We start from the raw sequence: 26,180 nt of genomic DNA on the forward strand, positions 1-26,180 counted from the left end.
TCTGGTCGTCGGGGTGTGATGTCGCAAAACCCCTTCCGTGCCACCGTTGCCGTGGCGGCCATCGCTACCCAACAAAGGCGCTGGATCCCGTTGAGGAGCTCTGACCTTAGCCGCTTCTCTTCCCGGCATTTGCCAGATTTTTTTTTGGCCAGCGCGTTTTAATCGGGTTTTTTTTTCCATTTCTCGTTGACTCCTGACTGCCTCCTCCTCCTCCTCCTCCATCTCCTCCTCTTCCTCCTCCTATGTAAAAGATACGGATCGCACGAAATGAAGCGGACGCTGCGAATAAGCTCCACCGAAGCGGCCATTGCCACCGCCACCGTCTCCTGCGAGTGCTTTAAGTCGGCGTTGCAGTTCCTCTCCGAGCATGTGTACGTCATCGCTGGGGTGGCCGTGGCAGGTGAGAGACAGAGCGAGAGGGAGCGAGAGAGAGAGAGAGAGAGGCAGAACGAGAGGGGGGAGAGAGAGAGAGCGGCGGGGAGACAGCGAGAGGGAGAGCGGGAGAGAGGCGGAACGAGAGGGAGGAGAGAGAGAGAGAGAGAGAGGAGAGTGTGTGAGAGAGAGGGGGAGACAGCGAGAGGGAGAGAGAGAGAGAGAGGGGGGAGAGTGTGAGAGAGAGGGGGAGACAGCAAGAGGGAGAGCGGGAGAGAGGGAGAATGAGGGGGAGAGAAAGAGAGGGGTGGAGTGTGTGTGAGAGAGAGAGGGGTGGAGTGTGTATGAGAGAGAGGAGGAGACAGCGAGAGGGAGAGCGGGAGAGAGGGAGAGAGGGTCTTGGTGAGACCACACCTGGAGTACTGAGTGCAGTTTTGGTCTCCTTACCTAAGAAAGGATATACTTGCCATAGAGGGAGTGCAGCGAAGGTTCACCAGACTGATTCCTGGGATGGCAGGACTGTCGTGTGAGGAGAGATTGGGTCGACTAGGCCTGTATTCACTAGAGTTTAGAAGAATGAGAGGGGATCTCATTGAAACGTATAAAATTCTGACCGGGCTAGACAGACTGGATGCAGGGAGGATGTTTCCCCTGGCTGGGGGGGGTCTAGAACGAGGGGTCACAGTCTCAGGATACGGGGTAGGACATTTAGGACTGAGATGAGGAGAAATGTCTTCACTCAGAGGGTGGTGAACCTGTGGGATTCTCTACCACAGAAGGCTGTGGAGGCCAAGTCACTGAATATATTTAAGAAGGAGATAGATAGATTTCCAGACACAAAAGGCATCAAGTGGTACGGGGAGAGAGCGGGAATATGGTATTGAGATAGAGGATCAGCCATGATCGTATTGAATGGCAGAGCAGGCTCAAAGGGCCGACTCCTGCTCCTATTATTCAATGTTTCTATGAGAGAGGGTGGGGGGGGTGTGAGGGAGAGAGAGAGGGAGAACGAGAGGGGGGGGAGAGAGGGGGAGACAGCGAGAGGGAGAGTGGGAGAGAGGGAGAATGAGTGGGGGGAGAGAGAGAGAGAGAGGACGGAGAGTGAGAGAGAGGGGGAGAGGGAGAATGAGAGAGGGAGAACGAGGGGGGAGAGTGAGAGAGACTGGGGAGAGAGAGACTGGGGGAGAGAAAGAGAGAGAGGGAAAGGGGGGAGAGTGAGAGAGACTGGGGGAGAGAGGGAGAGGGGGGAGTGTGAGAGAGAGAGAGAGAGAGAGAGAACGAGAGATGGGTGAAAGGGAGAATGTGGAAGAGAGAGGGAGAATGAGAGAGGGGGCAGAAAGAGATGGAGAACGAGAGAGGGAGCTGGGGAGGGGAGATAGATAGAGAGGAGAGAGAGGAGCGAGAGTGCGTGTGCGAGAAACAGAGAGATTGAGAGAGAGGGCGAGAGAGAGGGAGATGGAGTGAGGGAAAGCGAGAAGGGGGGAGAAAGATGGAGGGAGAGAGGGTGCGGATGTGTGCACATTGCTTTCAGATCAGCAGATTAACAGTTAGCAATGAGAGTAACTGGGCGAGGGGCTGAATGGTCGATTAATCTCGATGAGTGTAGGGTTGAGGGATAAATATTGGCCCCAGGACACCGGGGAGAACTCCCCCCTGCTCTTCTTCCAATAGTGGCCGTGGGATCTTTTACATCCACCCGAGAGGGCAGACGGAGCCTCGGTTTAACGTCTCATCTGAAAGACGGCACCTCCGGCAGTGCAGCACTCCCTCAGTACCGCCCCTCCGACAGTGCGGCGCTCCCTCAGTACCGCCCCTCCGACAGTGCGGCGCTCCCTCAGTACCGTCCCTCCAACAGTGCGGCGCTCCCTCAGTACCGCCCCTCCGACAGTGCATTGCTCACTCAGTACCGTCCCTCCGACAGTGCGGCGCTCCCTCAGTACCGTCCCTCCGACAATGCGGCGCTCCCTCAGTACCGCCCCTCCGACAGTGCGGCGCTCCCTCAGTACTGCCCCTCCGACAGTGCGGCGCTCCCTCAGTACCGCCCCTCCGACAGTGCGGCGCTCCCTCAGTACCACCTCTCCGACAGTGCGGCGCTCCCTCAGTACTGCCCCTCCGACAGTGCGGCGCTCCCTCAGTACCGCCTCTCCGACAGTGCGGCGCTCCCTCAGTACTGCCCCTCTGACAGTGCGGCACTCCCTCAGTACCGCCCCTCCGGCAGTGCGCGCTCCCTCAGTACTGCCCCTCCGACAGTGCGGCGCTCCCTCAGTACCACCCCTCCGACAGTGCGGCGCTCCCTCAGTACCGCCCCTCCGGCAGTGCGGCGCTCCCTCAGTACCGCCCCTCCAACAGTGCGGCGCTCCCTCAGTACCGCCCCTCCGACAGTGCGGCGCTCCCTCAGTACCGCCCCTCCGACAGTGCGGCGCTCCCTCAGTACCGAACCTCCGACAGTGCGGCGCTCCCTCAGTACCGCCCCTCCGACAGTGCGGCGCTCCCTCAGTACCGCCCCTCCGACAGTGCGGCGCTCCCTCAGTACCGCCCCTCCCACAGTGCGGCGCTCCCTCAGTACCGCCCCTCCGACAGTGCGGCGCTCCCTCAGTACTGGCACCGGGGGAGGGTCGGCCTGGATTACGGGGCTCGAGTCTCTGGCGTGCGGCCTCGATGATAGCGTTGTTGCCCCGTAATGACTCCCGCTTCGTTCCCAAGGCGCCAGCTTCCTGATCTTGCAGAACTGGTTAGCGGGCGGAACCTGCAGGTGCAGCAAGAGGATGGACGGGAAAACCGTGATCATCACCGGCGCGAACAGCGGGATCGGGAAGGAGACGGCACGGGAGCTGGCCCGAAGAGGTACACGCGCTGTCGACGGTGTTTCCCCCCCCCCGCCACCCCCGCCCCACCACATCTCCCGGGGAATGGTGCAGCCCGCTCGCTAGCTACCCGCCTCGTGCCACGGGAAATGGTCTGACCAACTCATTGAACGCCCCTCTCCACTCAGACAGACAGTACGTCCCATCGACCGTCCCCCGCAGACGGTGCGTCCCATCGACCGTCTCCCTCAGACAGACGGTGCGTCCCATCGACTGTCCCCCGCAGACGGTGCATTCCATCGACTGTCTTCCTCAGACAGACAGTGCGTCCCATCGACCGTCCCCCGCAGACGGTGCGTCCCATCGACCGTCTCCCTCAGACAGACGGTGCGTCCCATCGACTGTCCCCCGCAGATGGTGCATTCCATCGACTGTCTTCCTCAGACAGACAGGGCGTCCCATCGACTGTCCCCCGCAGACGGTGCATTCCATCGACTGTCTTCCTCAGACAGACAGTGCGTTCCATCGACTGTCCCCCGCAAACGGCGCGTCCCATCGACCGACCCCGCAGACAGACGGTGCGTCCCATCGACCGTCCCCCTCAGACGGTGCATCCCATCGACCGTCCCCCTCAGACAGACGGTGCGTCCCATCGACCGTCTCCCTCAGACAGACGGTGCGTCCCATCGACTGTCTCCCTCAGACAGACGGTGCGTCCCATCGACTGTCTCCCTCAGACAGACGGTGCGTCCCATCGACCGTCTCCCTCAGACAGACGGTGCGTCCCATCGACCGTCCCCCTCAGACAGACGGTACGTCCCATCGACCGTCCCCCTCAGACAGACGGTGCGTCCCATCGACTGTCTCCCTCAGGCAGACGGTGCGTCCCATCGACCGTCCCCCGCAGACAGTGCGTCCCATCGACCGTCTCCCTCAGACAGACGGTGCGTCCCATCGACTGTCTTCCTCAGACAGACTGTGCGTCCCATCGACCGTCTCCCTCAGACGGTGCGTCCCATCGACCGACCCCGCAGACAGACGGTGCGTCCCATCGACTGTCTCCCTCAGACAGACGGTGCGTCCCATCGACCGTCTCCCTCAGACAGACGGTGCGTCCCATCGACCGTCTCCCTCAGACAGACGGTGCGTCCCATCGACCGTCTCCCTCAGACAGACGGTGCGTCCCATCGACCGTCTCCCTCAGACAGACTGTGCGTCCCATCGACCGTCTCCCTCAGACGGTGCGTCCCATCGACCGACCCCGCAGACAGACGGTGCGTCCCATCGACTGTCTCCCTCAGACAGACGGTGCGTCCCATCGACCGTCTCCCTCAGACAGACGGTGCGTCCCATCGACTGTCTCACTCAGACAGACGGTGCGTCCCATCGACCGTCTCCCTCAGACAGACGGTGCGTCCCATCGACCGTCTCACTCAGACAGACGGTGCGTCCCATCGACTGTCCCCCTCAGACAGACGGTGCGTCCCATCGACCGTCTCCCTCAGACAGACGGTGCGTCCCATCGACCGTCTCCCTCAGACAGACGGTGCGTCCCATCGACTGTCTCCCTCAGACAGACGGTGCGTCCCATCGACCGTCTCCCTCAGACAGACGGTGCGTCCCATCGACCGTCTCCCTCAGACAGACGGTGCGTCCCATCGACTGTCCTCCTCAGACAGACGGTGCGTCCCATCGACCGTCTCCCTCAGACAGACGGTGCGTCCCATCGACTGTCTCCCTCAGACAGACGGTGCGTCCCATCGACTGTCTCCCTCAGACAGACGGTGCGTCCCATCGACCGTCTCCCTCAGACAGACGGTGCGTCCCATCGACTGTCCCCCTCAGACAGACGGTACGTCCCATCGACCGTCCCCCTCAGACGGTGCGTCCCATCGACCGTCTCCCTCAGACAGACGGTGCGTCCCATCGACCGTCTCCCTCAGACAGACGGTGCGTCCCATCGACTGTCTCCCTCAGACAGACGGTGCGTCCCATCGACCGTCTCCCTCAGACAGACGGTGCGTCCCATCGACCGTCTCCCTCAGACAGACGGTGCGTCCCATCGACCGTCCCCCTCAGACAGACGGTACGTCCCATCGACCGTCCCCCTCAGACAGACGGTGCGTCCCATCGACTGTCTCCCTCAGACAGACGGTGCGTCCCATCGACCGTCTCCCTCAGACAGACGGTGCGTCCCATCGACCGTCTCCCTCAGACAGACGGTGCGTCCCATCGACCGTCTCCCTCAGACAGACGGTGCGTCCCATCGACTGTCCCCCTCAGACAGACGGTACGTCCCATCGACCGTCCCCCTCAGACGGTGCGTCCCATCGACCGTCTCCCTCAGACAGACGGTGCGTCCCATCGACTGTCTCCCTCAGACAGACGGTGCGTCCCATCGACCGTCTCCCTCAGACAGACGGTGCGTCCCATCGACCGTCTCCCTCAGACAGACGGTGCGTCCCATCGACTGTCTCCCTCAGACAGACGGTGCGTCCCATCGACTGTCTCCCTCAGACAGACGGTGCATCCCATCGACCATCCCCCTCAGACAGACGGTGCGTCCCATCGACCGTCTCCCTCAGACAGACGGTGCGTCCCATCGACCGTCTCCCTCAGACAGACGGTGCGTCCCATCGACCGTCCCCCTCAGACAGACGGTGCGTCCCATTGACCGTCCCCCTCAGACAGACGGTGCGTCCCATCGACCGTCTCCCTCAGACAGACGGTGCGTCCCATCGACTGTCTCCCTCAGATAGACGGTGCATCCCATCGACTGTCCCCCTCAGACAGACGGTGCGTCCCATCGACTGTCCCCCTCAGACAGACGGTGCGTCCCATCGACCGTCTCCCTCAGACAGACGGTGCGTCCCATCGACCGTCTCCCTCAGACAGACGGTGCGTCCCATCGACCGTCTCCCTCAGACAGACGGTGCGTCCCATCGACCGTCTCCCTCAGACAGACGGTGCGTCCCATCGACCGTCTCCCTCAGACAGACGGTGCGTCCCATCGACCGTCCCCCTCAGACAGACGGTGCGTCCCATCGACCGTCTCCCTCAGACAGACGGTGCATCCCATCGAATGTCTCGCTCAGACAGACAGTGCGTCCCATGGACTGCCTCCCTCAGACAGACGGTGCGTCCCATCGACCGTCTCCCTCAGACAGACGGTGCGTCCCATCGACCGTCCCCCTCAGACAGACGGTGCGTCCCATCGACTGTCCCCCTCAGACAGACGGTGCGTCCCATCGACCGTCTCCCTCAGACAGACGGTGCGTCCCATCGACTGTATCCCTCAGACAGACGGTGCGTCCCATCGACTGTCTCCCTCAGACAGACAGTGCGTCCCATCGACCGTCTCCCTCAGACAGACGGTGCGTCCCATCGACCGTCTCCCTCAGACAGACGGTGCGTCCCATCGACCGTCTCCCTCAGACAGACGGTGCGTCCCATCGACCGTCCCCCTCAGACAGACGGTGCGTCCCATCGACCGTCTCCCTCAGACAGACGGTGCGTCCCATCGACCGTCTCCCTCAGACAGACGGTGCGTCCCATCGACTGTCCCCCTCAGACAGACGGTGCGTCCCATCGACCGTCTCCCTCAGACAAACCGTGTGTCCCATCGACCGTCTCCCTCAGACAGACGGTGCGTCCCATCGACCGTCTCCCTCAGACAGACGGTGCGTCCCATCGACCGTCTCCCTCAGACAGACGGTGCGTCCCATCGACCGTCTCCCTCAGACAGACGGTGCGTCCCATCGACCGTCCCCCTCAGACAGACCGTGTGTCCCATCGACCGTCCCCCTCAGACAGACGGTGCGTCCCATCGACCGTCTCCCTCAGACAGACGGTGCGTCCCATCGACCGTCTCCCTCAGACAGACGGTGCGTCCCATCGACCGTCTCCCTCAGACAGACGGTGCGTCCCATCGACCGTCCCCCTCAGACAGACGGTGCGTCCCATCGACCGTCTCCCTCAGACAGACGGTGCGTCCCATCGACCGTCTCCCTCAGACAGACGGTGCGTCCCATCGACCGTCTCCCTCAGACAGACGGTGCGTCCCATCGACCGTCTCCCTCAGACAGACGGTGCGTCCCATCGACCGTCTCCCTCAGACAGACGGTGCGTCCCATCGACTGTCTCCCTCAGACAGACGGTGCGTCCCATCGACTCTCCCCCTCAGACAGACGGTGCGTCCCATCGACCGTCCACCTCAGACAGACGGTGCGTCCCATCGACCGTCCCCCCTCAGACAGACGGTGCGTCCCATCGACCGTCCCCCCTCAGACAGACGGTGCGTCCCATCGACCGTCTCCCTCAGACAGACGGTGCGTCCCATCGACTGTCCTCCTCAGACAGACGGTGCGTCCCATCGACCGTCTCCCTCAGACAGACGGTGCGTCCCATCGACCATCTCCCTCAGACAGACGGTGCGTCCCAACGACTGTCCCCCTCAGACAGACGGTGTGTCCCATCGACAGTCTCCCTCAGACAGACGGTGCGTCCCATCGACCGTCTCCCTCAGACAGACGGTGCGTCCCATCGACCGTCCCCCTCAGACAGACGGTGCGTCCCATCGACCGTCTCCCTCAGACAGACAGTGCGTCCCATCGACTGTCTCCCTCAGACAGACGGTGCGTCCCATCGACTGTCCCCCTCAGACAGACGGTGCGTCCCATCGACTGTCTCCCTCAGACAGACGGTGCGTCCCATCGACCGTCTCCCTCAGACAGACGGTGCGTCCCATCGACCGTCCCCCTCAGACAGACGGGGCGTCCCATCGACCGTCTCCCTCAGACAGACGGTGCGTCCCATCGACCGTCCCCCTCAGACAGACGGTGCGTCCCATCGACTGTCTCCCTCAGACAGACGGTGCGTCCCATCGACCGTCCCACTGAGACAGACGGTGCGTCCCATCGACTGTCCCCCTCAGACAGACGGTGCGTCCCATCGACCGTCTCCCTCAGACAGACGGTGCGTCCCATCGACCGTCTCCCTCAGACAGACGGTGCGTCCCATCGACCGTCTCCCTCAGACAGACGGTGCGTCCCATCGACCGTCCCCCTCAGACAGACGGTGCGTCCCATCGACCGTCTCCCTCAGACAGACGGTGCGTCCCATCGACCGTCTCCCTCAGACAGACGGTGCGTCCCATCGACTGTCTCCCTCAGACAGACGGTGCGTCCCATCGACCGTCTCCCTCAGACAGACGGTGCGTCCCATCGACTGTCCCCCTCAGACAGACGGTGCGTCCCATCGACCGTCCCCCTCAGACAGACGGTGCGTCCCATCGACCGCCCCCGTCAGACAGACGGTGCGTCCCATCGACCGTCTCCCTCAGACAGACGGTGCGTCCCATCGACTGTCCCCCTCAGACAGACGGTGCGTCCCATCGACTGTCTCCCTCAGACAGACGGTGCGTCCCATCGACCGTCTCCCTCAGACAGACGGTGCGTCCCATCGACCGTCTCCCTCAGACAGACGGTGCGTCCCATCGACCGTCTCCCTCAGACAGACGGTGCGTCCCATCGACCGTCTCCCTCAGACAGACGGTGCGTCCCATCGACTGTCCCCCGCAGACGGTGCGTCCCATCGACCGTCTCCCTCAGACAGACGGTGCGTCCCATCGACCGTCTCCCTCAGACAGACGGTGCGTCCCATCGACCGTCCCCCTCAGACAGACGGTGCGTCCCATCGACCGTCCCCCTCAGACAGACGGTGCGTCCCATCGACCGTCTCCCTCAGACAGACGGTGCGTCCCATCGACTGTCCCCCTCAGACAGACGGTGCGTCCCATCGACCGTCTCCCTCAGACAGACAGTGCGTCCCATCGACCGTCCCCCTCAGACAGACGGTGCGTCCCATCGACCGTCCCCCTCAGACAGACGGTGTGTCCCATCGACCGTCTCCCTCAGACAGACGGTGCGTCCCATCGACCGTCTCCCTCAGACAGACGGTGCGTCCCATCGACTGTCCCCCTCAGACAGACGGTGCGTCCCATCGACCGTCTCCCTCAGACAGACAGTGCGTCCCATCGACCGTCCCCCTCAGACAGACGGTGCGTCCCATCGACCGTCCCCCTCAGACAGACGGTGTGTCCCATCGACCGTCTCCCTCAGACAGACGGTGCGTCCCATCGACCGTCTCCCTCAGACAGACGGTGCGTCCCATCGACTGTCCCCCTCAGACAGACGGTGCGTCCCATCGACCGTCTCCCTCAGACAGACGGTGCGTCCCATCGACTGTCTCCCTCAGACAGACGGTGCGTCCCATGAACCGTCTCCCTCAGACAGACGGTGCGTCCCATCGACCGTCTCCCTCAGACAGACGGTGCGTCCCATCGACCGTCTCCCTCAGACAGACGGTGCGTCCCATCGACCGTCTCCCTCAGACAGACGGTGCGTCCCATCGACCGTCTCCCTCAGACAGACGGTGCGTCCCATCGACCGTCCCCCTCAGACAGACGGTGCGTCCCATCGACCGTCTCCCTCAGACAGACGGTGCGTCCCATCGACTGTCCCCCTCAGACAGACGGTGCGTCCCATCGACCGTCCCCCTCAGACAGACGGTGCGTCCCATCGACCGTCTCCCTCAGACAGACGGTGCGTCCCATCGACCGTCTCCCTCAGACAGACGGTGCGTCCCATCGACCGTCTCCCTCAGACAGACGGTGCGTCCCATCGACCGTCTCCCTCAGACAGACGGTGCGTCCCATCGACAGCCCCCCTCAGACAGACGGTGCGTCCCATCGACCGTCCCCCTCAGACAGACGGTGCGTCCCATCGACCGTCTCCCTCAGACAGACGGTGCGTCCCATCGACCGTCTCCCTCAGACAGACGGTGCGTCCCATCGACCGTCCCCCTCAGACAGACGGTGCGTCCCATCGACCGTCCCCCCTCAGACAGACGGTGCGTCCCATCGACCGTCTCCCTCAGACAGACGGTGCGTCCCATCGACTGTCCCCCTCAGACAGACGGTGCGTCCCATCGACAGCCTCCCTCAGACAGACGGTGCGTCCCATCGACCGTCTCCCTCAGACAGACGGTGCGTCCCATCGACCGTCCCCCTCAGACAGACGGTGCGTCCCATCGACAGCCTCCCTCAGACAGACGGTGCGTCCCATCGACCGTCTCCCTCAGACAGACGGTGCGTCCCATCGACCGTCCCCCTCAGACAGACGGTGCGTCCCATCGACCGTCCCCCTCAGACAGACGGTGCATCCCATCGACCGTCCCCCTCAGACAGACGGTGTGTCCCATCGACTGTCCCCCTCAGACAGACGGTGCGTCCCATCGACTGTCTCCCTCAGACAGACGGTGCGTCCCATCGACCGTCTCCCTCAGACAGACGGTGCGTCCCATCGACCGTCCCCCTCAGACAGACGGTGCGTCCCATCGACCGTCCCCCTCAGACAGACGGTGCGTCCCATCGACCGTCCCCCTCAGACAGACGGTGTGTCCCATCGACTGTCCCCCTCAGACAGACGGTGCGTCCCATCGACTGTCTCCCTCAGACAGACGGTGCGTCCCATCGACCGTCTCCCTCAGACAGACGGTGCGTCCCATCGACCGTCTCCCTCAGACAGACGGTGCGTCCCATCGACTGTCCCCCTCAGACGGTGCGTCCCATCGACCGTCCCCCTCAGACAGACGGTGCGTCCCATCGACCGTCCCCCCTCAGACAGACGGTGCGTCCCATCGACCGTCCCCCTCAGACAGACGGTGCGTCCCATCGACCGTCCCCCCTCAGACAGATGGTGCGTCCCATCGACTGTCCCCCTCAGACAGACGGTGCGTCCCATCGACCGTCTCCCTCAGACAGACGGCGCGTCCCATCGACCGTCTCCCTCAGACAGACGGTGCGTCCCATCGACCGTCCCCCTCAGACAGACGGTGCGTCCCATCGACCGTCCCCCTCAGACAGACGGTGCGTCCCATCGACCGTCTCCTTCAGACAGACGGTGCGTCCCATCAACCGTCCCCCTCAGACAGACGGTGCGTCCCATCGACCGTCCCCCTCAGACAGACGGTGTGTCCCATCGACCGTCCCCCTCAGACAGACGGTGCGTCCCATCAACCGTCCCCCTCAGACAGACGGTGCGTCCCATCGACCGTCCCCCTCAGACAGACGGTGCGTCCCATCGACCGTCCCCCTCAGACAGACGGTGCGTCCCATCGACCGTCCCCCTCAGACAGACGGTGCGTCCCATCGACCGTCCCCCTCAGGCAGACGGTGCGTCCCATCGACTGTCTCCCTCAGACTGACGGTGAGTCCCATCGACCGTCTCCCTCAGACAGACGGCGCGTCCCATCGACCGTCTCCCTCAGACAGACGGTGTGTCCCATCGACCGTCTCCCTCAGACAGACGGTGCGTCCCATCGACTGTCTCCCTCAGACAGACGGTGAGTCCCATCGACCGTCCCCCTCAGACAGACGGTGCGTCCCATCGACTGTCTCCCTCAGACAGACGGTGCGTCACATCGACCGTCTCCCTCAGACAGGCGGTGCGTCCCATCAACCGTCTCCCTCAGACAGACGGTGCGTCCCATCGACCGTCTCCCTCAGACAGACGGTGCGTCCCATCGACTGTCCCCCTCAGACAGACGGTGCGTCCCATCGACCGTCCCCCTGAGACAGACGGTGCGTCCCATCGACCGTCTCCCTCAGACAGACGGTGCGTCCCATCGACCGTCTCCCTCAGACAGACGGTGCGTCCCATCGACTGTCTCCCTCAGACAGACGGTGCGTCCCATCGACCGTCTCCCTCAGACAGACGGTGCGTCCCATCGACTGTCTCCCTCAGACAGACGGTGCGTCCCATCGACTGTCTCCCTCAGACAGACGGTGTGTCCCATCGACTGTCTCCATCAGACAGACGGTGCGTCCCATCGACCGTCCCCCTCAGACAGACGGTGCGTCCCATCGACCGTCTCCCTCAGACAGACGGTGCGTCCCATCGACCGTCCCCCTCAGACAGACGGTGCATCCCATCGACTGTCTCCCTCAGACAGACGGTGCGTCCCATCGACCGTCCCCCTCAGACGGACAGTGCGTCCCATCGACCGTCTCCTTCAGACAGACGGTGCGTCCCATCGACCGTCTCCCTCAGACGGTGCGTCCCATCGACCGTCCCCCTCAGACAGACGGTGTGTCCCATCGACCGTCTCCCTCAGACGGTGCGTCCCATCGACTGTCCCCCTCAGACAGACGGTGCGTCCCATCGACTGTCCCCCTCAGACAGACGGTGCGTCCCATCGACCGTCTCCTTCAGACAGACGATGCGTCCCATCAACCGTCTCCCTCAGACGGTGCGTCCCATCGACTGTCCCCCTCAGACAGACGGTGCGTCCCATCGACCGTCTCCTTCAGACAGACGGTGCGTCCCATCAACCGTCTCCCTCAGACGGTGCGTCCCATCGACCGTCTCCCTCAGACAGACGGTGCGTCCCATCAACCGTCTCCCTCAGACAGACGGTGCGTCCCATCGACCGTCCCCTCAGACGGTGCGTCCCATCGACTGTCCCCCTCAGACAGACGGTGCGTCCCATCGACCGTCCCCCTTAGACAGACGGTGCGTCCCATCGACCGTCTCCCTCAGACAGACGGTGCGTCCCATCGACTGTCCCCCGCAGACGGTGCGTTTCCCTCTCCCTCACCCTCTCCCTCACCCTCTCCCTCACCCTCACCCTCGCCCACACACCGCCACTGACGGAGACCCTTCCCCTCCCCGCTGCCGGTGGGGGGGGTTATGCCACCAGGTGCCCGGGTGATCATGGCATGCCGGAACCTGGAGAAGAGCGAGCCGGTGGCAGAACAGCTGCGGGCGTCCGTGTGCAACGACAACATCGTGGTGTACAAGCTGGACCTGGCCTGCCTGGACTCCATCCACTGCTTCGCCAAGGAGATCGCCGAGAGTGAGGAGCGCATTGACATACTCATCAACAACGCAGGTGAGGGCAGGGGGTGGGGGCGGGCGGGCGGGAGGGGCTGGTGTTGGGGGTAGGGGGTAAGGGTTTGGTGCTTGGGTGGGTTTAAGGGGGTAGAAGTTATGCTGCAGCTTGACATGAATCAACTGAGCAGCCTGCGGGTGGCGCTGTCCAGGGAGAGTATAAATACTCGGGCACGGGCCCAGCTTGCGCAGGACATTCTTTAACAGGAACTAGTGAAGGACACAGCTAGACTTCCATGTTGTAAAACAGTTGATTAAAGCTTTGTTTAACGCTTAGACCGAGTGCCTAGTAGTTTTCTTATGTCTCCCACATCCCGAGAATTAATTAAACAAATTCGGCCTGGATTACGGTGCTCAAGTCTCCGGAGCCGGGGGCTCGAACCCACGACCTTCCGACCCTCCCCCACAAGTGGAAACATCTTCTCTACGTCTACCCGGTCGAAACCCCTTTCCGAATCCTCTAATCGGGCCACCCCCTCAGCCTTCTCTTAGAGAGAACGAGAGCCCCAGCCCGTTCGGATTGTCCAGTGCGTCTGTAACCTCTCTGTAATACAGGGACCAGAACTGCGCACAACCGTGGCTCATGGCAATGTCGTTCCTCCTACTCCTCTGCTTTGTTTATCATACAAATGCCATAAGAAATGCCTTCATAGCGAGAGGGTTCGAGTACAGGAACAAGGATGTCTTGCTGCAGTTGTACAGGGCCTTGGTAAGATCACACCTTGAGTATTGTGTGCAGTTTTGGTCGCCTTATCTGCGGAAGGATGTTCTTGCCATGGAGGGAGTGCAGCGAAGATTCACCAGACTGATACCTGGGATGGCAGGAATGGTGTATGAGGAGAGATTGGGTCGATTGGGCTTGTACTTGCTGGAGTTGAGAAGAATGAGAGGGGATCTCATCGAAACTTATAAAATTCTAACAGGACTGGACAGACTAGATGCAGGAAGGATGTTCCCGATGGCGGGGGAGTCCAGAACCAGGGGTCACAGTCTAAGGATAAGGGGTAAGCCATTTAGGACTGAGATGAGGAGGAATTTCTTCACCCAGAGAGTGGTGAACCTGTGGAATTCTCTACCACAGAAGGCAGTGGAGGCCAATTCATTAAATATATTCAAGAAGGAGTTCGATATAGTTCTTAAGGCTAAGGGGATCAAGGGGTATGGGGAGAAGGCAGGGACAGGGTACTGAATTTGGATGATCAGCCATGATCTCATTAAATGGCGGAGCAGGCTCGAGGGGCTGAATGGCCTCCTCCTGTTCCTAATGTAACAGGCTCAAGGGGCTGAATGGCCTCCTCCTGTTCCTAATGTAACAGGCTCGAGGGGCTGAATGGCCTCCTCCTGTTCCTAATGTAACAGGCTCGAGGGGCTGAACGGCCTCCTCCAGTTCCTAATGTAACAGGCTCGAGGGGCTGAATGGCCTCCTCCTGTTCCTAATGTAACAGGCTCGAGGGGTTGAATGGCCTCCTCCTGTTCCTAATGTAACAGGCTCGAGGGGCTGAACGGCCTCCTCCTGTTCCTAATGTAACGGGCTCGAGGGGCTGAATGGCCTCCTCCTGTTCCTAATGTAACAGGCTCGAGGGGCTGAATGGCCTCCTCCTGTTCCTAATGTAACGGGCTCGAGGGGCTGAATGGCCTCCTCCTGTTCCTAATGTAACAGGCTCGAGAGGCTGAACGGCCTCCTCCTGTTCCAAATGTAACGGGCTCGAGGGGCTAAATGGCCTCCTCCTGTTCCTAATGTAACAGGCACGAGGGGGCTGAACGGCCTCCTCCTGTTCCTAATGTAACAGGCTCGAGGGGGTTGAATGGCCTCCTCCTGTTCCTAATGTAACAGGCTCGAGGGGGCTGAACAGACTCCTCCTGTTCCTAATGTAACAGGCTCGAGGGGCTGAACGGCCTCCTCCTGTTCCTAATACAACAGGATCGAGGGGGCTGAATGGCCTCCTCCTGTTCCCAATGTAACAGGCTCGAGGGGGCTGAATGGCCTCCTCCTGTTCCTAATGCAACAGGCTCGAGGGGACTGAATGGCCTCCTCCTGTTCCTAATGCAACAGGCTCGAGGGGACTGAACGGCCTCCTCCTGTTCCTAATGTAACAGGCTCGAGGGGCAGAATGGCTTCCTCCTGTTCCTAATGTAACAGGCTCGAGGGGCTGAATGGCTTCCTCCTGTTCCTAATGTAACAGGCTCGAGGGGGTTGAATGGCCTCCTCCTGTTCCTAATGTAACAGGCTCGAGGGGGTTGAATGGCCTCCTCCTGTTCCTAATGTAACAGGCTCGAGGGGGCTGAACAGACTCCTCCTGTTCCTAATGTAACAGGCTCGAGGGGCTGAACGGCCTCCTCCTGTTCCTAATACAACAGGCTCGAGGGGGTTGAATGGCCTCCTCCTGTTCCTAATGTAACAGGCTCGAGGGGGCTGAACAGACTCCTCCTGTTCCTAATGTAACAGGCTCGAGGGGCTGAACGGCCTCCTCCTGTTCCTAATACAACAGGCTCGAGGGGGCTGAATGGCCTCCTCCTGTTCCTAATGTAACAGGCTCGAGGGGCTGAACGGCCTCCTCCTGTTCCTAATGTAACAGGCTCGAGGGGGCTGAATGTCCTTCTCCTGTTCCTAATGTAACAGGCTCGAGGGGCTGAACGGCCTCCTCCTGTTCCTAATACAACAGGCTCGAGGGGGCTGAATGTCCTTCTCCTGTTCCTAATGTAACAGGCTCGAGGGGCTGAACGGCCTCCTCCTGTTCCTATGGTCTTGGGGGGGCAAGGGTTTGGAGTAAGGGTTTGGTGTTGGGGATGAGGGAACGGTTATGTTACTGGACTCTCAATGTTTTCAAGGGGAGACTGGATAGGCACTTGAGGGAAATAAACTTGCAGGGCTACAGGGATAGAGCGGGGGGATTGTGACTGACTGGATCGCTCTGCAGAGAGCCAGCATGGACTGGATGGGCCGAATGTCCTCCTTCTGTGACATAGAAACATAGAAGATAGGAGCAGGAGTCGGCCATTCGGCCCCTCGAGCCTGTTCCGCCATTCAATGAGATCATTGCTGATCATACAAATTCAGTACCCTGTCCCTGCCTTCTCCCCATATCCCTTGATCCCTTTAGCCTTAAGAAATATATCCAACTCCTTCTTGAATATATTTAATGAATTGGCCTCCACTGCCTTGTGTGGTAGAGAATTCCACAGGTTCACCACTCTCTGGGTGAAGAAATTCCTCCTCATCTCTGTCCTAAATGGCTTACCCCTTATCCTTAGACTGTGACCCCTGGTTCTGGACTCCCCGACCATCGGGAACATCCTTCCTGCATCTAGTCTGTCTAGTCCTGTTATAGAATTTTATAAGTTTCAATGAGATCCCCTCTCATTCTTCTAAACTCCAGTGAGTATAAGCCCAATCGACCCAATCTCTCCTCATACGTCATTCCTGCCATCCCAGGTATCAGTCTGGTGAATCTTCGCTGCACTCCCTCCATGGCAAGAACATCCTTCCTCAGATAAGGCGTTATGACTCTATGACTAGTAATCCAGAGGCCTGGACTCATGAAACGTGAGCTCAAATCCCACCACGGCAGCTGGGGAATTTAAACTAAATTAATTGAACAAATCTGGAATTAAAAGCTAGCATCAGTAATGGTGACCTTGAAACTATCGGATTGTCGTTAAAAACCCATCTGGTTCTCTAATGTCCTTTCGGGAAGGAAATCTACCGCCCTTACCCGGTCTGGCCGATATGTGACTCCAGACCCACAGCAATGGGGTTGACTCTGAACTGCCCTCTGAAATGGCCGAGCGAGACACTCAGTCGTACCAAACCACTGCAAAGAGCAGCGGTTCAAGAAGGCGGCTCACCACCACCTTCTCCAGGGCAGCTAGAGCTGGGCAATAAATGCCGGCCTTGCCAGCGACGCCCACATCCCTTGAGCGAATTAGTCATAGAGTCATCGAGTTATACAGCACAGAAAGCGGCCCGTCGTGTCCGCGCCGGCCATCAAGCCCTGCCTATTCTAATCCCATTTCCCAGCACTTGGTCCGTAGCCTTGTATGCTGTGGCGTTTCAAGTGCTCATCTAAATGCTTCTTGAATGTTGTGAGGGTTCCTGCCTCTACCACCCTTTCAGGCAGTGAGTTCCAGATTCCAACCACCCTCTGGGTGAAAAAGTTTTTCCTCAAATCCCCTCTAAACCTCCTGCCCCTTACCTTGAAACTATGCCCCCTGGTTATTGACCCCTCTACTAAGGGGAAAAGTTCCTTTCTATCCACCCTATCTCTGCCCCTCATAATTTTGTACACCTCAATCAGGTCCCCCCTCAGCCTTCTCTGCTCTAAGGAAAACAACCCCAGCCTGTCCAGTCTTTCTTCATAGCTGAAGCGCTCCAGCCCAGGTAACATCCTGGTGAATCTCCTCTGCACCCTCTCCAATGCAATCACATCCTTCCTATAGTGTGACGACCAGAACTGCACACTGTATTCCAGCTGTGGCCTAACTAGCGTTTTGTACAGTTCCATCATAACCTCCCTGCTCTTATATTCTATGCCTCGGCTAATGAAGGCAAGTATCCCATATGCCTTTTTAACCACCTTATCTACCTGTCCTGCTGCCTTCAGGGATCTATGTACATGCACACCAAGGTCCCTCTGATCCTCTGTCCTTCCTAGGGTCCTACCATTCATTGTGTATTCCCTTGCCTTGTTAGTCCTCCCAAAATGCATCACCTCACACTTTTCAGGGTTAAATTCCATTTGCCACAGTTCTGCCCATCTGACCAACCCACCTATATCATCCTGTAGCCTGAGGCTTCCCTCCTCGCTATCTATCACTCCACCAATTTTCGTGACATCTGCGAACTTACTGATTAAAAAAAGGGTTTGGCGTTGGGTAGGGGTAAGGGGTTTGGTTGTGGGCAAGTCCATTCTGTGAAGACATTTAAGGGGGGTGGGGAGGAGGTGTTCCCAGGACCGCCACTCCAGAAAAGCCCACGTAGACAGGGCAACGAGAATTATCGGTCAGCACTTCGACCTTGTGATGCATCGCAGGTAGCCGTGGTCACCCGGAGCTTGACTGTCGGAGGGGCAGTACTGAGGGAGCGCCGCACTGTCGGAGGGGCAGCACTGAGGGAGCGCCGCACAGTCGGAGGGGCAGCACTGAGGGAGCGCCGCACTGTCGGAGGGGCGGTACTGAGGGAGCGCTGCACTGTCGGAGGGGCAGTACTGAGGGATCGCCGCACTGTCGGAGGGGCAGTACTGAGGGAGCGCCGCACGGTCGGAGGGGCAGTACTGAGGGAGCGCCGCACTGTCGGAGGGGCGGTACTGAGGGAGCACCGCACGGTCGGAGGGGCAGTACTGAGGGAGCGCTGCACTGTCGGAGGGGCGGTACTGAGGGAGCGCCGAACGGTCGGAGGGGCAGTACTGAGGGAGCGCTGCACTGTCGGAGGGACGGTACTGAGGGAGCGCCGCACGGTTGGAGGGGCAGTACTGAGGGAGCACTGCACGGTCGGAGGGGCAGTACCGAGGGAGCGCCGCACTGTCGGGGGCAGTACTGAGGGAGCACCGCACTGTCGGAGGGGCGGTACTGTGGGAGTGCTGCACTGTCGGAGGGGCAGTACGGAGGGAGCGCCGCACTGTCGGCGGGGCGGTACTGAGGGAGCGCCGCACTGTCGGCGGGGCGGTACTGAGGGAGCGCCGCACTGTCGGAGGGGCAGTACCGAGGGAGCATCGCACTGTCGGAGGGGCGGTACTGAGGGAGCAGCGCACTGTCGGAGGGGCGGTACAGAGGGAGCGCCGCACTGTCGGAGGAGCCGTCTTTCGGATGAGACATCAAACCCGAGGCCCCCGTCTGCCATCTCAGGTGGACGTAAAAGATCCCACGGCCACTATTGGAAGAAGAGCAGGGGGGAGTTCTCCCCGATGTCCTGGGCCCAATATTTATCCCTCAACCAACATCACTAAAACAGATGATCCGGTCATTTATCACATTGCTGTTTGTGGGAGCTTGCTGTGCGCAAATTGGCTGCCGCGTTTCCTACATTACAACAGTGAGCACACTTCAAAAAAAGTCCTTCATTGGCTGTGAAGGGCTTTGGGACGTCCTGAGGTGGAGAAAGGCGCTGGAGAAATGGGAGTCTTTCTTGTTATGATAAACAAATTAGGCGGCCTCTGGTTTTGGTTTCTTTGTGGGTCAAGGGTTAAGTCTGTGCCCACTTCTCACCCCCGACACCTGACCTCCCCCCCGACCCCTCTCTTTTCTCCTCCTTCAGGGGCTCCCATTGGACCGAGGCAGGTGACCGAGGACGGCTTCGAGATGCAGATCGGGGTCAACCACTTCGGCCACTTCCTGCTGACCGTCCTGCTCCTGGAGCAGCTCAAGAACAACGCGCCCAGCCGCATCATCAACGTTTCGAGCCGGGCCCACAGGATCGGTGAGTCCGGACGCGCCCCCCGCGCGGCTTCCACGTCTCTGATCCACCTGGGGTGGGGTCGGTCGGGGGGGGAGAGAGCTGGGGTCAGCCCCTGAGCGCCAGCGAGAGAGAGTGTGTGTGGGGTGGGGGTAGGAAGTAATCAGCCAGGCCTCCTTGTTCCAGGTCGTTAACAGTTGAGGCCTACCCAGGCTTCCTTGGCCTGGAAGGAAATAAGAACATAACATAAGGACATAAGAACATAAGAAGTAGGAGCAGGAGTAGGCCATGCGGCCCCTCGGGCCTGCTCCGCCATTCAATAGGATCATGGCTGATCCGAACCTAGACTCACGTCCACTCCCTGCCCTCTCCCCGTAACCCCTAATTCCCTTATCTGCTAGGAAACTGTCTATCTCCGTTTTAAATTTATTTAATGTCGCAGCTTCCACAGCTCTCTGAGGTAGCAAATTCCACAGATTTACTACCCTCGGAGTGAAGAAGTTGCTCCTCATCTCAGTTTTGAAAGGGCAGCCCCTTATTCTAAGATTATGCCCCCTAGTTCTAGTCTCACCCATCAGTGGAAACATCCTCCCCGCATCCACCCGATCAAGCCCCCTCACAATCTTATATGTTTCGATAAGATCGCCTCTCATTCTTCTGAATTCCAATGAGTAGAGGCCCAACCTACTCAACCTTTCCTCTCAGGCTTCCTCGGCCTAGAAGGAAAGGCTTACTCGGGCTCCCTTGGTCTGAAAGAAAGGCTTACTCAAGCTTCCTCGGCCTAGAAGGAAAGGCTTACTCAAGCTTCCTCGGCCTAGAAGGAAAGGCTTACTCAGGCTCCCTCGGCCTAGAAGGAAAGGCTTACTCAGTCTCCCTTGGCCTTCAGGGAGAGGCTTACTCAGGCTCCCTTGGCCTGGAAGGAAAGGCTTACTCAGGCTCCCTTGGCCTAGAAGGAAAAGCTTACTCAGGCTCTCTCGGCCTAGAAGGAAAGGCTTGCCCAGGCTACCTCGGCCTTAAAGGAAGGGCTTACTCAAGCCCCCTTGGCCTGGAAGGAAAGGCTTACTCAGGCTTCCTCGGCCTAGAAGGAAAGGCTTACTCAAGCTTCCTCGGCCTAGTAGGAAAGGCTTACTCAAGCCCCCTAGGCCTGGAAGGAAAGGCTTACTCAGGCTTCCTCGGCCTAGAAGGAAAGGCTTACTCAAGCTTCCTCGGCCTAGAAGGAAAGGCTTACTCAAGCTTCCTCGGCCTAGAAGGAAAGGCTTACTCAAGCCCCCTAGGCCTTGAGGGAAGGGCTTACTCAGGCTCCCTTGGCCTGGAAGGAAAGGCTTACTCAGGCTTCCTCGGCCTTGAAGGAAAGGCTTACTCAATCTCCCTCGACCTGGAAGGAAAGGCTTGCCCAGGCTACCTCGACCTTGAGGGAAGGGCCTACTCAGGCTCCCTAGGCTTTGAGGGAAGGGCTTACTCAGGCTCCCTTGGCCTAGTTAGAAAGGCTTACTCAGTCTCCCTTAGCCTGGATAGAAAGGCTTACACTGGTGAAGCAATGGCCTACCTGGGCTGATCCATGGAAGCGGGACACAAGCGAGAGTACGCGCCTTCGGGAGAGGCAGAGGGCACGGTGAAAAACAGGGAACGATGGCGTGACAGCAAGAGCAAACTAATCGGGCAACAGACTGGGATGCAGAAGGCCAAGAGGGCTTCTTCATAAAGGGTCATTCGAGCCCCGTAATCCAGGTCGACACTCCCCTGGTATCAGTACTGAGGGAGCGCCGCACTGTCGGAGGGGCGGTACTGAGGGAGCGCCGCACTGTCGGAGGGGCAGTACTGAGGGAGCGCCGCACTGTCGGAGGGGCGGTACTGAGGGGGCGCCGCACTGTCGGAGGGGCGGTACTGAGGGAGCGCCGCACTGTCGGAGGGGCGGTACTGAGGGAGCGCCGCACTGTCGGAGGGGCGGTACTGAGGGAGCGCCGCACTGTCGGAGGGGCGGTACTGAGGGAGCGCCGCACTGTCGGAGGGGCGGTACTGAGGGAGCGCCGCACTGTCGGAGGGACGGTACTGAGGGAGCGCCGCACTGTCGGAGGTTCGGTACTGAGGGAGCGCCGCACTGTCGGAGGGGCGGTACTGAGGGAGCGCCGCACTGTCGGAGGTTCGGTACTGAGGGAGCGCCGCACTGTCGGAGAGGCGGTACTGAGGGAGCGCCGCACTGTCGGAGGGGCGGTACTGAGGGAGCGCCGCACTGTCGGAGGGGCGGTACTGAGGGAGCGCCGCACTGTCGGAGGGGCGGTACTGAGGGAGCGCCGCACTGTCGGAGGGGCGGTACTGAGGGAGCGCCGCACTGTCGGAGGGGCGGTACTGAGGGAGCGCCGCACTGTCGGAGGGGCGGTACTGAGGGAGCGCCGCACTGTCGGAGGGGCGGTACTGAGGGAGCGCCGCACTGTCGGAGGGGCGGTACTGAGGGAGCGCCGCACTGTCGGAGGGGCGGTACTGAGGGAGCGCCGCACTGTCGGAGGGGCGGTACTGAGGGAGCGCCGCACTGTCGGAGGGGCGGTACTGAGGGAGCGCCGCACTGTCGGAGGGGCGGTACTGAGGGAGCGCCGCACTGTCGGAGGGGCGGTACTGAGGGAGCGCCGCACTGTCGGAGGGGCGGTACTGAGGGAGCGCCGCACTGTCGGAGGGGCGGTACTGAGGGAGCGCCGCACTGTCGGAGGGGCGGTACTGAGGGAGCGCCGCACTGTCGGAGGGGCGGTACTGAGGGAGCGCCGCACTGTCGGAGGGGCGGTACTGAGGGAGCGCCGCACTGTCGGAGGGGCGGTACTGAGGGAGCGCCGCACTGTCGGAGGGGCGGTACTGAGGGAGCGCCGCACTGTCGGAGGTGCCGTCTTTCGGGATGAGACATTAAACCCGAGGCCCCCGTCTGCCCTCTCAGGTGGATGTAAAAGATCCCACGGCCACTATTGGAAGAAGAGCAGGGGGGAGTTCACCCCACTGTCCTGGGGCCAATATTTATCCCTCAACCAACATCACTCAAAAACAAATGATCCGGTCGTTCATCACGTTGCTGTTCGCGGGATCCTGCTGTGCGTAAAACGGCGGCCGCGTTTTCCCGTATTACACCAGCGATGAGCAATTCAGTTTCTGCGAAGCGCTTTGTGATGTCCGGCGGTCGGGAGAGGCCTCCTTACCCTCCATTCCCTCCGCAGCTAACACACAAGCCTTCCGTCTCTAACCACCTCCGCAGGTAAAATCCGCTTCAACGACATCAACATGAAGGAGTGCTACGACCCCCTGGTGGCCTACTGCCAGAGCAAGTTGGCCAACATCCTCTTCACCCGGGAGCTGGCACAGAGGCTGCAAGGTACGGCGGGACGGGGCGGGAGGGTGGTGGGTGTTGGGGAGGGCCCGGCCGGTGTCCATTTGGGTACCATTTCTTCTTCTTCTTCTCTCCTCTTAGGCAGTCATTCGGAACTGAGGATGACTTGCTTCCACACTAACAATGAGTTCTCAGGTGACTGATGAGTCCGATGCGGGACCTACAGTCTCTGTCACAGGTGGGGCAGACGGTGGTTGAAGGGGCGGGTGGGTGTGGGGTGCTTGGGTTGACATGCGCTCCTTCCACTGTTTTGCGCTTGGCTTCCGCTTGCTCCCGGCAAAGAGACTCGAGGTGTTCATAGAAACACAGAAGATAGGAGCAGGAGTAGGCCATTCGGACCCTCGAACCTGCTCCGCCATTCAATGAGATCATGGCTGATCATCCACATTCAGTACCCTGTCCCTGCCTTCTCCCCATATCCCTTGATCCCTTTAGCCTTAAGAAATATATCCAACTCCTTCTTGAATATATTTAATGAATTGGCCTCAACTGCCTTCTGTGGTAGAGAATTCCACAGGTTCACCACTCTCTGGGTGAAGAAATTCCACCTCATCTCAGTCCTAAATAGCTTACCCCTTATCCTTAGACTGTGACCCCTGGTTCTGGACTCCCCCGCCATCGGGAACATCCTTCCAGCATCTAGTCTGTCTAGTCCTGTTAGAATTTTATAAGTTTCAATGAGATCCCCTCTCATTCTTCTAAACTCCAGCGAGTACAAGCCCAATCGACCCAATCTCTCCTCATACGTCATTCCTGCCATCCCAGGTATCAGTCTGGTGAATCTTCGCTGCACTCCCTCCATGGCAAGAACATCCTTCCTCAGATAAGGTGACCAAAACTGCACACAATACTCAAGATGTGGTCTCACCAAGGCCCTGTACAACTGCAGCAAGACATCCTTGCTCCTGTACTCGAATCCTCTCGTTACGAAGGCCAACTTACCACTTGCCTTCTTAACCGCCTGCTGCACCTGCATGCTTACCTTCAGCGACTGGTGCACAAGGACACCCAGGTCTCGTTGCACTTCCCCTTCTCCCAATCTATTGCCGTTCAGATAATAATCTGCCTTCTTGTTTTTGCCACCAAAGTGGATAAACTCGCATTTATCCACGTTATACTGCCATGCTTCTGCCCAATCACCAACCTGTCCAAATCATACTGGAGTTTCTCAGCATCCTCCTCACAGCACACATGCCCACCCAGCTTTGTGTCATCTGCAAACTTGGAGATATTGCATCCAGTTCCCTCGTCTAGATCATTAATATATATTGCTTGTCCTCCACTTTGTGCTGTGGTCTCGGGCCAGGGATTCCCAGGTGTCGGTGGGGATGTTGCACTTTTTCAAGGAGGCTTTGAGGGTGTCCTTGAAGCCTTTCCTCTGCCCACCTGGGGCTCCCTTGCCGTGTCAGAGCTCCGAGTAGAGCGCTTGTTTTGAGAGTCTCGTATCGGGCATGCGGACAATGTTTCCCGTCCATCGGAGCTGATCGAGCGCGGTCAAAGCTTCAATGCTGGGGATGTTAGCCTGAGCGAGAACACTGACGTTGGTGCGCCATTCCTGCCAATGGATTTGCAGGATCTTGCGGAGGCAGCGATGGTGGTACCTCTCCAGTGCTTTGAGGTGCCTGCTGTACATGGTCCATGTCTCTGAGGCATACAGGAGGGCAGCCATCTACCGGTCGCCATTGGCAACCATCTACCAGGGGGGCCTCTCAGGTGATTGGCTTAGAATAAAATCAACCACTCAATGATTGGCTCCCCCTGGTCACCGGGACCCTGAAGCCCCGCCCACTCTTTGTTCCTTTACTAAGATGGCCGCGCCGGCGCGCTGCTGCATGCTGGCGGCGCGCCAACCCCCCTCCCGCTTTCCATTACAAAGATGGCGGCCGTTAACCAGGGGAAAAAAAGCCCGATAGCTCCAAATGCCGGGAGCTGTATTCCGGGCTTGCGACCTACGCCTTGCTGCTGATGAAGACTTTCCCCCAATCTCCCTCCACCCGCCAGCTCATTTACAGCCCCGCGCCTCAGCAACACAACGGAGAGCTCGCTGGGAGTTCAGGCCATGCCCAGGCCTCACCGGCGCCGATCTCAGGCCTAGCTGCCTAGGTCGAAATTTCACCGGAATCTGGGTTGAGATGTAGGCAAGCGTTCTGGGACAGTGTAGAGGGAGCTTTACTCTGTATCTAACCCTTGCTGTACCTGCCCTGGGAGTGTTTGATGGGGACAGTGTAGAGGGAGCTTTACTCTGTATCTAACCCGTGCTGTACCTGCCCTGGGAGTGTTTGATGGGACAGTGTAGAGGGAGCTTTACTCTGTATCTAACCCGTGCTGTACCTGCCCTGGGAGTGTTTGATGGGACAGTGTAGAGGGAGCTTTACTCTGTATCTAACCCGTGCTGTACCTGCCCTGGGAGTGTTTGGTGGGACAGTGTAGAGGGAGCTTTACTCTGTATCTAACCCGTGCTGTACCTGCCCTGGGAGTGTTTGATGGGGACAGTGTAGAGGGAGCTTTACTCTGTATCTAACCCGTGCTGTACCTGCCCTGGGAGTGTTTGATGGGACAGTGTAGAGGGGGTTTTACTCTGTATCTAACCCGTGCTGTACCTGCCCTGGGAGTGTTTGATGGGACAGTGTAGAGGGAGCTTTACTCTGTCTAACCCGTGCAGTATCTGCCCTGGGAGTGTTTGATGGGACAGTGTAGAGGGAGCTTTACTCTGTATCTAACCCGTGCTGTACCTGCCCTGGGAGTGTTTGATGGGACAGTGTAGAGGGAGCTTTACTCTGTATCTAACCCGTGCTGTACCTGCCCTGGGAGTGTTTGATGGGGACAGTGTACAGGGAGCTTTACTCTGTATCTAACCCGTGCTGTACCTGCCCTGGGAGTGTTTGATGGGACACAGTGTAGAGGGAGCTTTACTCTGTATCTAACCCGTGCTGTACCTGCCCTGGGAGTGTTTGATGGGGACAGTGTAGAGGGAGCTTTACTCAGTGCTGTACCTGTGTAGTTGGGTTGGGAGACTGTTGAACGTGGGGGATGGGTGTCGGTAGGTGTTGCCGCCCCTTGGTTGAGCAGTCACTGTGTCGCTTGTACCCCCAGGGACGGGGGTGACGGTTAACGCGGTGCACCCTGGCATCCTGTGGACCGAGATGACCCGCTGCATGATGTCCCACCAGCCCTTCTGGGTGCGTTTACTTGTGGCTCCCTTTTACTTCTGCCTGAAGACGGCCAAGCAGGGGGCCCAGACCACCATTCACTGCGCCGTGGCCCCGGAGCTGGAGACCGTCAGCGGGCAGTACTTCAGGTGA

The 26,180-nt window shown here is 59.6% G+C and overlaps 1 protein-coding gene across 1 annotated transcript; it reads left to right on the plus strand.

The window, feature by feature from the left end:
• The first annotated feature begins 62 nt into the window (after positions 1–62).
• LOC147086793 (retinol dehydrogenase 12-like) lies at positions 63–26,180 on the plus strand. Its single transcript, XM_085978974.1, has 6 exons — positions 63–400; positions 3,076–3,216; positions 12,936–13,127; positions 19,377–19,538; positions 22,747–22,863; positions 25,972–26,180. Exons 1-6 carry the CDS (start codon positions 268–270, stop codon positions 26,178–26,180), a joined length of 954 nt encoding a protein of 317 aa, XP_085835100.1. The 5' UTR covers positions 63–267.

The sequence above is a fragment of the Somniosus microcephalus genome, unplaced genomic scaffold, assembly GCF_052327205.1.
Source record: "Somniosus microcephalus isolate GS21.2 unplaced genomic scaffold, FLI_Smic_1.0 unresolved_chr7, whole genome shotgun sequence".
Classification (NCBI taxonomy): domain Eukaryota; kingdom Metazoa; phylum Chordata; class Chondrichthyes; order Squaliformes; family Somniosidae; genus Somniosus; species Somniosus microcephalus.